Consider the following 13764-nt stretch of genomic DNA (forward strand, 5'->3'; position numbering starts at 1 on the left):
TGTCATTGTACCAAGTTCAACGAAATTGAGGCAAAGCACTCAGGTTCAGTGCAAGAATTTACAGACAGACAGCAAATATCAGTAAAATAACAACAAATATCAGTAAAAGGCACTGTTATTTACATTAAAAAAAATAAAAAGTATTGCAAACTAAGATATTCGTAAAACATAGAATTTAAGTAGTGCAAATAACATGAGAAGTAGTGCAAATGACATGGAAGGTAAATATTGTGGGATAAATAGTGTGAAAAATAAATAATATGAGATATTCAGATCTCTGATTCTGATATGGGCAAACACATGTGGCGTCACCATGGAAACTGCAGACAAACCCACATGTGACCCTTTTATGCGGCCCAAATGTAACCCTTTATAGGGCCCACATGGACATGCTGGCTATTCTCAGTATTTTGCATTCTTAAGCGAAAATCATGTATTTTTCTAAATTTAATTTACTGATCATGTAGGCGTCCATAAAAGCTCAAATTAAAGTTGAGGGTTATTGTATCAAAAGCAGAGAAAACTGCAGAAAAATGACTTTTCAGTCAAACATATCATTAAGTGAACATAAACCAAGCATTTTCATCCACTGTCATTGATCCAGCTCCATGGGTTTTACTGGTGAATCAATGTTGTAGAAGATGACGGTGTTTCCACATTCACTACAGAGCCTCTGAACGTCCAAATGGGTCATATCTGATGACCATGAAAAGATGATAAACTGTATTTTATACTAATTATTTACATGTATTGATAGGATTAGTGGATCAAGAGTTATTTAATTTTTTATATCAGCGGATCATTTTGGTCGCCTGTGTCAAAGTCTACGGTTCATGTTGATGTCAATACAAAACAAAATGAGAGCCACTGTATTTCTTCCTAATCTGTGTGTTACACCACTAAGATTAGTCCAGTCACCAACAGTAATGATCTAAAGCCCTTTCAAACACATATAGAAGGTAACTATAAATGTATTCTTATCTGTTACTTTTGATTTCAATACAAAACAAGAAAAGCACTCAAAGAGTGCAGACCTCCGCCAAGGCAGATCTGCCCCCTGTGCATGTGTGTTTGTTTGTTTGTTTGTTTGTTTGTTTGTTTGTTTGTTAGCAAGATAACTCAAAAAGTTATGGAGGGATTTTCATGAAATTTTCAGGAAATGTTGATACTGGCACAAGGAAGAAATGATTACATTTCGTGATCGTGGGGGTGGGGTGGGGGGCCCCGATGAAAATCCCTCCATAACTTTTTGAGTTATCTTGCTTACAAACAAACAAACACGCATGCACGCACGCACACAAAGCAAAGTGATCACAATACCTCCTGGTGGAGGTAACAAAATGAGGGCCATTATATTTTTTTTCTGTGTGTTACACCAGTAAGCTTAGCTCAGCTCCCCATTTTATCAACTCTACTGCTTCTCTAATTATCTCTGGTGTGTTGATTTATCTTGATTTAGACTGAAAGACAGAGGAACACAGAAACTGAATACCTGTTAAATCCATTTGTGCTACCTCTCAGTTCCCCAGTGAAGTAGGGGAAAAAGGAAAATGTGTTTGGATGCCAGTCTGTGGGAGTGTATGAGTGTTGTGATCATGCATATGTTTATCATCCTGTGTGTATTAAGACCATCCCTTTTCAGCTATGTCTGTTTCTGTCTTTTTTTCTATTTGTTCTTTCGCCTCCACACTTCCAGAAGGGGAGCCGTGCTTTCAGCTGCATCTGTCCCAGCTCTGCTGCACCATGGGCGGCATCAGGCCTGTTCACTGGGCCCTGATCCTGGCTCACATACTCCTACTGCAAATTCAACCCATCAAGGTCCAGGGAGCAGATCCAGTGTCACAGAAACTGCGACGGCTCAATGAACAGGTTCGTGTGAATCACACTGTGTTTGTGTGTTTGAATGTGTATTAGCTAACAGTGTCTGCTTTTCAGCAACATTATGGTACATTTATAATATTAACAGGACTGTAAAAGTAACAGCTCAGTGGTAATTCCTTTAATTTCACATCTCATTCTAAGTAAAGTGGAGCCTGAATAGTGTCTCAGGTCACAATTTTTGCAACTTATCAAAATATCTTAAAATCACAACAGAATATCATTAGATAAAAAAAATACTGTAAAAAGGTAAGAAGATAAATAAATCTAAATGAAGTGTTATTAAAATGAAGAATTCTAATTTGTATTCAATGTTTAGCTGAAAATTATTTTAAAATTATGAGACTTAATACCAATTATAACAATTACAATAACAATAAATGATGTTGTCTAAACTTGCAATTCACTATGCACAAGGATTTACTATTGCACCAGAAAGAAATGGACACTTTTAAACTCAAGCCTTTGCTCTGTATTTCTGAGACATTTGTGGATATGACCCAGGAAATCTGTATCATATTATATACTCACTTCTAAATGAGCAGCCACAGAGTTTAGATCTATTTTAATGCAGAGACTGAGATTCGCATGTGTGGTCATTATAATCTTGTTAAAACAACAAACCCACACCATACTGTATGGTCACATGTCAAACTTTCATGTCATAAAACCTCCGTAAGGTTTGTTAAATCCAGACTAAAACCCCAGTGGACATGTCACAGCACTGAAATAACTTCCTCAGAAACTTCCAAAAACACTTGCCCATATGTCAAAAGTAAAGGCATAAAAATACACTAAGTAGCTGGAAATGAAATCTTGCAACACTGTTCGCTTGTTAGGAAATAAAGTCAGTCTTTTCTTTTGTTTCTGGGTTTCAGTTCTTCCCTGCCCTTCAAGTCTGTTCCCAAACAGCTGCAGAAATCTTTATAAAGGCCATTTGCTTCTCTGTTAGTTCCAGCAGTTCCAGGCCCTGACGCAGGCCCGCTTGGATATGCTGACCCTGATCCAGAACCGCAACTCCTCTGGGGGGTTGGAGAGTCGTGTTCAGGCCCTGAATGACCATTACCACCACATGTCACATGATCTTGAACATCTCAAACAGAGTACAACTCAGGAGTTAGGCAGTCTCAGGTAAGAGGCAGACGACAGTGACGTCAAAGTAATGTTTCTGTTGAATTTTGTCACATGGGCTTTAACCCTTTCCTGCATATTGGTCACTACAGTGGACAGTTATTCTCCAGCTGTTCTCTTGTATATTCATGGGTTTTGTTGTTTTAGTTCTATATCATCCAACACAGTGGACACTTATGCATCATCCTGTACACTGCAGTTCATACATTACTGTAACTTTACTGCTCTTGATAAACCTGATCTGCAGTAACATGTTTTAGTGTAAATCAATTGCTAATTGTTATGAGACTGTAATTAACAGTTTTCTGAAACAAAAAAAAAGTTTTTTGTTTTTTTTTGCATATCCTCCTGAGACCCAGCAATGCATTGTGTCCTCTATAGGGGACAAAAGTTTGACAGTTTAACTAAAATGCTGTCCGTTGCAAAGGACATTCCATTAAAAAAAATCAATAAATAAATAAAAATAATTTTTAAAATGTATCTGAAAAAACTGTTGCATTATGCAGTTTCCAATCAAGACAATTTTTTAGTCTAAAAAAGCTAAAATTGTCAATTTCCTGGGTCTCAGAGGATATTAACTCCATGAAATGAGTAATAACTAGTATTTGAGTAGGATAAAATGTGAGAAAACATCAGATTTGCGGCATTAAAAATGTTTTTATTTCATATTTTTCACACAGTATATAACTTTCTGATGATGAGTTTTAAATACATGTTTCTCTGCTTCAAAAATTAAATGCATGGTATCCAGTTGAGTGGACATTTTTGTAACTCCACGAAAAATAGGTTCATAAAAAAAAAAAATTCAATTGCATTGTTTTTTTTAATGCCTAAAGAGGAATAAAAACACTCAAGAAAAAAATATTGACCAAGGTTCTCATAATTCATGCATGAAAGGGTTAAATAACAAAATCACATGTTGATTTTCATCCCAGAGAGTGGAATAAGAAGCTTGAGAAGAAGAACAAACGGATGGAGGGTCGTATGGCTTTAATAGAGAGGAACTTGAGGGACAACTGTCGACAATTCCAGAAACAGAAACCTGATCTTGGTCAAGATTTTTCTAACCTCACCTTGGAGCTCCAGAACCAAGAGGAAAGGTTGGCGGCCCTGCAAATCCAACGTGATGAGCTGCTCATCGGCCTGAAAGGTTTACAGGATTCCTTAAAAAAACAGGAGCTTCGTGTGATCCAACTGGAGGGGCGGCTCAGTGAGAACTGGAGGTGGAATGGGAGGAGGAAACAGTGGAGGTTTGTGGAGGGATGGAGATGACTTTGACTCCAATGTCGCTCCTCAGGAACATTATGATCCACGCAAGAGAAGCCAGATGCAAAGAGGAAGGAGACCAGGAGGGATTCTGGATGGACATGCCCAACCCAGGACAGGAAGTTTTGGACTTTCCATGACTGATCGCTTCACTCCACCGCAAAACAGAGCAAAGCAACCGAAGCAGACGAAGATCCAGAGGCCGAGACCCCAGGCAGAAGCCCATCTGCAGAGACCAGCCCAGTATGCAACCCTGGACTCCACTCCCTTGACTCTCAGCCTCAGCCCCGGACATGACCTCAGCCGACACATGCAGCATCCCCAGTCTCAGATCCAGCTGCCGGCTCAAACGCGGGCCCTACCCAGTCACGCAAGAACAGCTGCTTCCTAAACCTTATGGCGCCACCCAGCATGGAGTCCTGCAAGACAGAAAAACCCAGGTCCAACTCCATCCTAAACCCACTAAAGAGAGTCAGACCCCCCAGCACCGACTTCCTGTGTGGGATAAGGACGGGAGGAAGACAGCAACACAAAGGAAGAGCCTTCAGTCATACATAACTTCCTTCAACTTCCACTGAGGCACAAAATCCCAGATCGACCAGTTGTCAAAAAGATGCAACCAGTAAGCATAAGCAACATTCCTCTCTCTCTCTCTTTTTTTTTTTTTTTTTTTTTTTTTTAAACAAAGCAAAGTATATGTTTTTTAAAGCACTGGTTGTGTGGGAGTTAATGTTCAGTTCTGCTCCCATCTGTAAAATCCATTTTCTCATTTCATGCTGGAAAACATCTATAATCCACACTGAACCTTGTGACATTTACAGTCTCTGCGTGACAGGACAAAAAGCTGCTGGGATGTGTCAAGGTTGGATGTGAAATTAATCTCAATCTTCACAATGGAGTGGGCGGTACACGGAGCGATTATTCAGATAGGATGTAGTATAAAAATATATTTCCCCATTTCATAGAATAAAATATTTGCACTCTGTATTCACCGTCCACCTAAATCACCTCCTTCATTTCACTCATAAAAACCCAAACATCCACCGATGAACAAAATCGTCTACTGATAAAAAATGTTTAATACCTGTCGATCCACTAATCCTATCAATACATGTAAATAATTGGTGTAAAATACAGTTTGTCATCTTTTCATGGTCATCACATATGACCCATTTGGACGTTCAGAGGCTCCGTAGAGAACATGGAAACACTGTCATCTTCTACAACATTGATTCACCGGTAAAACCAGTGGAGTTGGATCAATGACAGTGGATTGAGACACTTTATTTATGTTCAGTTAATGATAGATTTTACTAAAGAAGTCACACTTTCTTCTATTTTCTGCTTTTGATATAATAACCCTCAACTTTAAAATGAGCTATACTGAATATCTACATGATTAGTAAATTAAAAACAGGAAAATATCTGATTTTTACTGAAATAAATGCAAAACACAGAGGTTAATATTAGAATAAATGCTGATAAATTACTTAAGAAAGAATAAATATAGAGGAAAAAAAACATTTGGGAACTGATGTAAAAGTAGCACTGGGTCTTTATGGGTTAAATTATATGTGTACGTAGTTTGCAGAAGTGGATGAGTTCCATGACTTTGTTACTGGTGAAAGGAATTTGCTTCCCTCTTCCCCTAAAACCACTTTGGCAATGGTTAGAAAAACATTGTGGTTTTGTTTAAATATTACTAAATACACTGTAAGTCATTTTATTGCATCTTTAGTGTATTTTTTTCTGTACTAAAGTAACCGCCTAAAACTATTACTATATGACTGTATTATTGTATGACTATATTATTAGACTGACATGTACAATCCCAATTATTTACCCAAAACATATTTTTTAGTTCAGAAACAATGCCAGTTTATGTATCCATGCAGAAAAGTACAATCTTGTTTTATTCTGGCAGTTATGACAGTAAAATCACAAGGAACTAGAAAAGCACTTGGAGAGTACAGACCTCCGCCAATGCAGATCAGCCACCCCAGTCACCACCAAAATTATTTAATCATTTGTTCCTTATGTCAGTATCAACATTTCCAGAAAATTTCATCAAAATCCTTCCATAACTTTTTGAGTTATCTTGCTAACAGACAGACAAACAAACAAACTGGAAAAGCACTCGGAGAGCACAGACCTCTGCCAAGGCATATCAGGCTGCCCCCCCCACACACACACACACACAACACCACCAAAACTGAATCATTTGCTCCTTGTGCCATTATCAAGATTTCCTGAAAATTTCATCCAAATCCGTCCATAACTTTTTGAGTTATCTTGCTAACAGACAAACAGACAGACAAACAAACCCCGATGAAAACATAACCTCTGCTGTTATACCTGGTGGAGGTAAAATCCGTCCGTCCCCATCACCATCAAAATTAAATCATTTGTTCCTTGTGCCAGTTTCAACATTTCCTGAAAATTTCATCAAAATCCATCCATAACTTTTTTTAGTTATCTTGCTAACAAACAAACAGGCAAAAAAACAAACAAACCCCAATGAAAACATAACCTCTTTGGTAGGAGGTAATTAGGGCTATTTGCTGATATTTATAGTTCTTGAACCTCCTCTTTGATTTTCACCAATATGACTTATCAGTTTTAACACTGTAAAAGACATAGAAATTGTACATTTTTTGAACCAGCTCTACAACTTCTTTTCTGAATGTCATCCACTGTGGTTTGTCTTCTGTCTCTGTCTGCAGTTTGCAACGTGGACTCCATGCTGTTCTTCCCCTCTGCCTCTGAACAGAACTACGTCACCTTCTCCTTAAGTCTCCCCAACCTTCCTGAACTTTCTATGTGTCTGTGGCTCCGTGTGGACACCTCTCATGTGGGCACGTTGCTCTCCTACGCCACTCATGACAATGACAACCAGTTAGTTTTGTATGGGCGTAACTCCTCTGTCTCGTCTACATCCTTCTCTGCTTCTTCCTCATCATCCCATCTTTCCTATTCTTCTCTTTTCGCACCAAAATCCTTCCCCTCCCTGGACTTTGTCATTGGAGACCCCGTCTTTCGGCGTCTTCCCATCTCCTCTCTTATGGACTCCAGGTGGCATCATCTCTGCGTCGTCTGGTCCTCCATTCAGGGTCGTTTCTGGCACTACAATAACCGCCGCCTCGCCTCCACAGGCTCCGACTTCAGGAAGGGCTGGGAGATTCCTGGAGGTGGATCAGTGGTGCTGGGGCAGGAGCAGGACTCTGTAGGCGGGGGGTTTGACAGGGCAGAGGGTTTTGCTGGACAAATGGCAGGGTTCAGAATATGGGACCGGGTGCTGAGTCCTTCTGAGGTGGAAGGGGTGGCAGAAGGCCGAGGGGTGCCCAGAGGGGTGGTGCTTGGCATGGAGGACATAAAACAGGTACATGGGGAGGTGCAGCAGGTGGCATGTGAATGTTTAGAGCACTGTCTCTGATTAACCCATAACAGAAGAGTCAGGATTCTATGGGCCTGTATAATTCACTACAAACCCAAACCTAGACAAACTCCAGATTTCATACCACTTTTGACGACTATCTAGTCTATAAAGGTCACTGTAACTGTGCATTTGTTGGAAATAATTGCTTTTTGGCATTTAATGCTTTGTTTTTAAAACTATGGACAGTTCGAGGAAAAGTTTACACATGCTTTTTTGGTAAAATAAATAATACAACACTTAAGTTGTTTGTCTTTTTCTAGAGACAGATACAGAAAAACATAGTCTTCTGGGGGAAAATTCCTATGGATATCATTTTCCAGTAGCCTCTGATTTTCTTGGTTCATACCTCAGCTCCAAAATGAAGCCAATGTAGAAGTATCTTATCCTCAGACTCAGACATTTTTGTCATCTGTGGGGGTCAAGAGTTTCATAGCTTTGCTTAACCCATAAAGACCCGAACATCCATCACCAACCAAAAGTATCTACTGTTTTAAACTGTTTAATACCTGTTGATCCACTAATCCTATCAATACATGTAAATAATTGGTGTAAATTAAAGTGTGTTGTCTCTTCATGGTCATCAGATATGACGCATTTGGACGTTCAGAGGCTCCGTAGTGAACGTGGAAACACCGTCATCTTCTGCAACATTGATTCACCAGTAAAACCCATGGAGTTGGATCAATGACAGTGGATGGAAATGCTTGATTTATGTTCACTTAATGATATGTTTGACTGAAAAAGTCATTTTTCTTCAGTTTTCTCTGCTTTTGATATCATAACCCTCAACTATAATCTGAGTTTTAATTAACATCTTCATGATCAGTAAATTAAATAGAAGAAAATGCCTGATTTATACTGATAAAATACAAATACAGTGGATAATATTATAAATAAATGGTGACAAATCACTTAAGAAAGGTTAGATATAGAGAAAATTCATTAGGAACTGACATAAAAATAATGCTGGGTCTTTATGCGTTAAAACAGGAAAAAAAACACTAAAAGAAAAAATGTTGCATTGTGCTGTTTCCAATCAAGGCAACATTTAATGTAAAAAAAATCCAAAGTGTTTACTTTCCTGGGTCTCAGGAGATTAAAGTTGTACCATTGTCAGTTATCGGGATGTCTCCAAAAAAGCCCTGGCTCCTGTAAATATACATTAAACTTTTTCCAGTTTCCAGTCTTTCCAGGTCTCATTCTAGTCATATTCATTCTAGTGATCTAGTAGTCCATACTTAAATTCCTCTTTTATTTTTCTGATCTCAGGTCAAATAACACTCTTCGATATCTTCTGTGTTGGGCTTTGATTGATAGGACTGTCAAGTTTTTGACATTTATTATATATATATATATATATTTTTTTTTTTTACACTTTTTGACAGCTCACTCACCTGCTGAGTCAGACATTGAGTCTCTCTCTGTATTTAATACCAAATTTGTTTATGACAGACAGCTCAACAGTATTTGGAGTTAACAGTATCTGCAAAAAGAGGCTTAAAAAAGACTTTGTTTTGTAGTTCTTGATGAAGTTTACAGTTTTAGTCACAAACTACACGGTAAGAAAACCAAAGGATGACATCACGATTACTGTATCCACTAATTGTATACAGTCAGTGGTTCCTGTGAATGAAACTGTATGAAACCATCGTCCCTTTTTCTTTGCTGATTGTTCTGCATTGATCACAACTCAGATCCAGCAATTGCAGCCCAAGTTGTGTACAAGAATAGATGCTTCTCATTTATTATTTTACTGGACTAGGCTGAAAACTAAGGTCTTCCTGAATGAAAAGACACTATAGACATTCTATATAGATTCTTCCAGTATGTTAGAATATAATCAACATCAAATCAAACAATCAGAAAGGACAATCAAATGGAAAACAGGTGACAAAATTGCAAATACATTACACACCTCAGTGTTTTAAACAGAACCTCATTCTTTAAGTTTTTAAACTTTCCAAACACAGGTACAGGCTAACTAATATCACACAGGAAAGTCGTTATGACTGTGTTTATTTATTTATTTATTTATTTATTTTAGATCCCTTGACTCACTGATATGTAGGTGTTGTAGTACACTTAATGTGGGACTACACATCATTTAACCTATTTCCCATGTGCTACATGTTTAGATGATTTCCCCTCTTGATTTTGAAGGAATACATGAGTTCAGCAGACTAGAGTCAGGTTTCCATTTGAGTATTAGAGGTGTTAAGAGTTTCACAGAGTTCACAGTAGCATATTAGTATCACATTTTCACTGTTCATTTGAGTGAAAGGCCGGGGCTAAATGGAAAACAGTTTTCAAGCTCTGGCTCTTTCATGCTTAATTCATCATTACTCCCATGGGATATAAAATAAATCAGCTTATTGTAGCAGAAGCCTAGTTTAAAGGGATACTTCTCCTGACACCATCTTTTCTGGCTCTGCAAGAACAGAAAGTTATGATTTGTGACATTTTTTACCATGTTGAAAATGTGGTAAAAGCAGATGTACAGATACACATCACTAAGGCCATAAAAACTGTAAACTTCAGCATCGTTATGCTTTATGAGTGGTAGTTGGAAAGACTGTATTTGAGCATAATATTTCACTTGATAAAGGTTTTTATGTGTAACTTGTCTGTAGTGTTTGTTTAAGTTAACCCTCAGTGACCTAAACTGCAGCTGCCTATGACCAACTATCAGTATCTACTGATTAAATGTTTAATAACTTTTGATCCACTATCCTATGAGTATACTTCCATTATTCAGGTAAAATGCAGTTTCTCAGCTTTTCATCATCATCAGATTATGACTCATTTGGACATTTAGAGGCTCTGTAATGAACTTGGAAATGCCATCATCTTCTGCGACATTGATTCCCTAATAAAACCCATGTAGTTTCACAAATGATGTAGACACTTGTTTTTATGTTGAGTTAATGATATGCTTTGCTGAAAAGTCCCTGTTTCTTTGGTTTTCTCCACCTAATGTCATAACCTTTGAATTTACTCTGAGTTTTTGTGAGCATCTGTATGGTCAGTGAATTAGATATAGTAAAATATAAGATTTGCACCTAGTAACACAAAATTCTGAGAAAAACATCATAATAGGTGATGACAGAATCACTAAAGAAAGGTTTATATGGAAAAAAATTATAATTTGGAAGGCACCCCAAAAGTAGTTCTAGATCTCTAAGTCTAAAACATTCTAAGTCGAATAGTCATCACTGTATAAGTGTAAAATCAACCCGTTATTAACAAATTATGATAACATTTTTTATTGTGTGAACATCGCAAGACGTTATACAACACAGGTGTCAACCATACGATCCGGGGGCCAAATCCGGCCCCTGGGATGAATTTGTGAAATGTAAAAATTACACTAAAGATATTGTCAATCAAGGATGTTAAAATCATTTTAGGTCAGTTCAATCTAAAGTGGATCAGACCAGTAAAATACTATCATAATAACCTATAAATAATGAAATCTTTAATTTTTTCTCTTTGTTTTAGTGTAAAAAAAAGGAAAACTACACGAAAATGTTTACATTTACTGACTAGCCTTTTACAAAAAAATGTGAATAACCTGAAATGTCTTAAGAGAAGAATGTGGAATTTTAATAATATTCTCCCCGTTATTTAATGATCTGTGTATTTGTAGATCCACTGTGATCTCTAAGTTGTGATTCACATGTATAAATGATAAACTAAGGTATAATATTGTTAACATTGCACTTATTTTACTTAAGAATTTTCAGATTGTTCATATTTACCTCCGCCAAGGAGGTTATGTTTTTGCCAGGGTTTGTTTGTTTGTTTGTCTGTCTGTCTGTCTGTTTGTTTGTTTGTCAGTCCGTTAGTGTGCAACATAACTCAAAAAGTTATGGACAGATTTGGATGAAATTTTCAGGGTTTGTTGGAAATGGGATGAGGAAGAAATGATAAAATTTTGGTGGTGATCGGGGGTGGGGGGGCCCACGAGGGGGGGCCACTGATCGTTAGTGTGCAACATAACTCAAAAAGTTATGGACAGATTTGGATGAAATTTTCAGGGTTTGTTGGAAATGGGATAAGGAAGAAATGATTAAATTTTGGTGGTGATCGGGGGTGGGGGGGCCCATGGGGAGGGGGGGGGGGGCACTGATCAGCCTTGGCGGAGGTCTGTGCTCTCCGAGTGCTTCTAGTTGTTTTGTTTGTTTGTTTGTTTGTCCGTTAGTGTGTAACATAACTCAAAAAGTTATGGACAGATTTGGATGAAATTTTCAGGGTTTGTTGGAAATGGGATAAGGAAGAAATGATTAAATTTTGGTGGTGATCGGGGGTGGGGGGGCCCATGGGGAGGGGGGGGGGGGCACTGATCAGCCCTGGCGGAGGTTCGTGCTCTCCGAGTGATTCTAGTTGTTTGTTTGTTGTTTGTTTGTCCGTTAGTGTGTAACATAACTCAAAAAGTTATGGAAGATTTGGATGAAATTTTCAGGGTTTGTTGGAAATGGGATGATGGAGAAATGATAAATTTTGGTGGTGATCGGGGGTGGGGGGGCCCATGGGGAGGGGGGGGGGGGGCCTGATCAGCCTTGGCGGAGGTCTGTGCTCTCCGAGTGCTTCTAGTTTGTTTGTTTGTTTGTTTGTTTGTCCGTTAGTGTGTAACATAACTCAAAAAGTTATGGACAGATTTGGATGAAATTTTCAGGGTTTGTTGGAAATGGGATAAGGAAGAAATGATTACATTTTGGTGGTGATCGGGGGTGGGGGGGCCATGTGGGGGGGGGGGGGGGGCATGATCAGCCTTGGCGGAGGTCTGTGCTCTCGAGTGCTTCTAGGTTGTTCATGTTATGTTTGAGTACAATTTGTAGATGTAACTATTTTCATTATGGAATTTCACTTTTTTCACTCAAAAGTTATCAACCTATTATTATTATTGTTGTTGTTGTTATTATATTTACTGGTCTGGCCCACTTTATATCATATAGGCTGTATGTGCCCCTGAACTAAATGAGTTTGACACCCTGTTATACAAGTTCAAACGGAAGCTTACATTAAAACTACAAGTCCCAGAATGCAACGTTCCTAGTATTTTTGGCCCTGCACGCGAGCCTTACACAGCGTCACGAGTTACAGGCGTGACCATGGGGAGCTGAGAGGAATAAACAGTGAGCCAGTTAGCAAGCAGCCACTGAAAGTTAATGAAATAATTTATCGACAGTTCGTGGTGAGCTACACGGAGGCCAGCATGGCCAACATCACAAGAAGGTGTCGTGGTCCAGCCGGACCGACGAGTCCGGGGCAGCCGGGGAGGGAACACCGCTGTTGAACGGCTCTGAGCAGCCCAGACTCTCCAGACAGGTACAGCTAGCATGGAGGCTACAGCTGTTAGTCCTGGAGCAATAACAAGGCGCTGTGTCATGATTTAATAAGACTTTGAGGTGGAGTTGACTTTGGTGTTTTGTAATGCTGCATGTTTCTGAATGCTTGAACCAGTTTAAACGCATTATCACTCACACAGCATTCATTTCGGGGGTTTCCATGTGTGTTATGGCATGTAACTGTAACAGCAAGATTTGCGAGGGACCACAAGTGATTACATTAGCATTAATTTAATTAAATGACTTACATGAAGCACGTAATTATAGCCAGACAAGTATTAAGAAATGTTAGCTTGATAGTTTTTTTACTACTTTATATATCTGCAAATAGAAAGATATATGATTACCCTCATGTTTATTATGGTAAATAATACATTGCAAATATGCATCTTAATAAAATTATTAGGACTGGATAAAATCAGCAAAGTTAGCCAATATAGAAACATGATGGAACAATCCAACTTCCTGTTTCCTTCATTGCTACTTTGTGTGCAACATCAGGACCATAAGTGGAAATCAGTTGTCTTTACTTCCCTGTTTATATCTAATGACAATTTTTAATGTGTAAACTAGTTGGATTGGTTGGAAATAAAGTGACCGTATTTAAGATAGATTTAAACTGGTTCAGCTGATTGTATGTGTAAGACTTTTACCATCACAGGGCACAGATATGTATTGCCTACAAAGATCACATCCAACTGCAGA

At 38.4% G+C, this 13764-nt stretch overlaps 1 protein-coding gene and 1 pseudogene across 1 annotated transcript; both read left to right on the forward strand.

The window, feature by feature from the left end:
* The first annotated feature begins 1704 nt into the window (after nt 1-1704).
* ptx4 (pentraxin 4, long) lies at nt 1705-7778 on the forward strand. The gene is made up of 5 exons (XM_030142242.1): nt 1705-1869; nt 2831-3009; nt 3945-4219; nt 4555-4746; nt 6999-7778. Exons 1-5 carry the CDS (start codon nt 1744-1746, stop codon nt 7706-7708), a joined length of 1482 nt encoding a protein of 493 aa, XP_029998102.1. The 5' UTR covers nt 1705-1743; the 3' UTR covers nt 7709-7778.
* Nucleotides 7779-7889: 111 nt separating this feature from the next.
* LOC115424842 (H(+)/Cl(-) exchange transporter 7-like) overlaps nt 7890-13764 on the forward strand; it is a 28570-nt pseudogene continuing 22695 nt past the window's right edge.

The sequence above is a fragment of the Sphaeramia orbicularis genome, chromosome 8 (genome assembly GCF_902148855.1).
Source record: "Sphaeramia orbicularis chromosome 8, fSphaOr1.1, whole genome shotgun sequence".
NCBI lineage: Eukaryota > Metazoa > Chordata > Actinopteri > Kurtiformes > Apogonidae > Sphaeramia > Sphaeramia orbicularis.

Coding starts and splice junctions, on each gene's coding strand:
- ptx4 (XM_030142242.1), top strand. CDS start 1,744: ATGGGCGGCATCAGGCCTGTTCACTGGGCCCTGATCCTGGCTCACATA. Junction 3,010..3,944: donor CAGGAGTTAGGCAGTCTCAG/GTAAGAGGCAGA, acceptor TTTTCATCCCAG/AGAGTGGAATAAGAAGCTTG. Junction 4,747..6,998: donor TCCTAAACCCACTAAAGAGA/GTCAGACCCCCC, acceptor CTCTGTCTGCAG/TTTGCAACGTGGACTCCATG.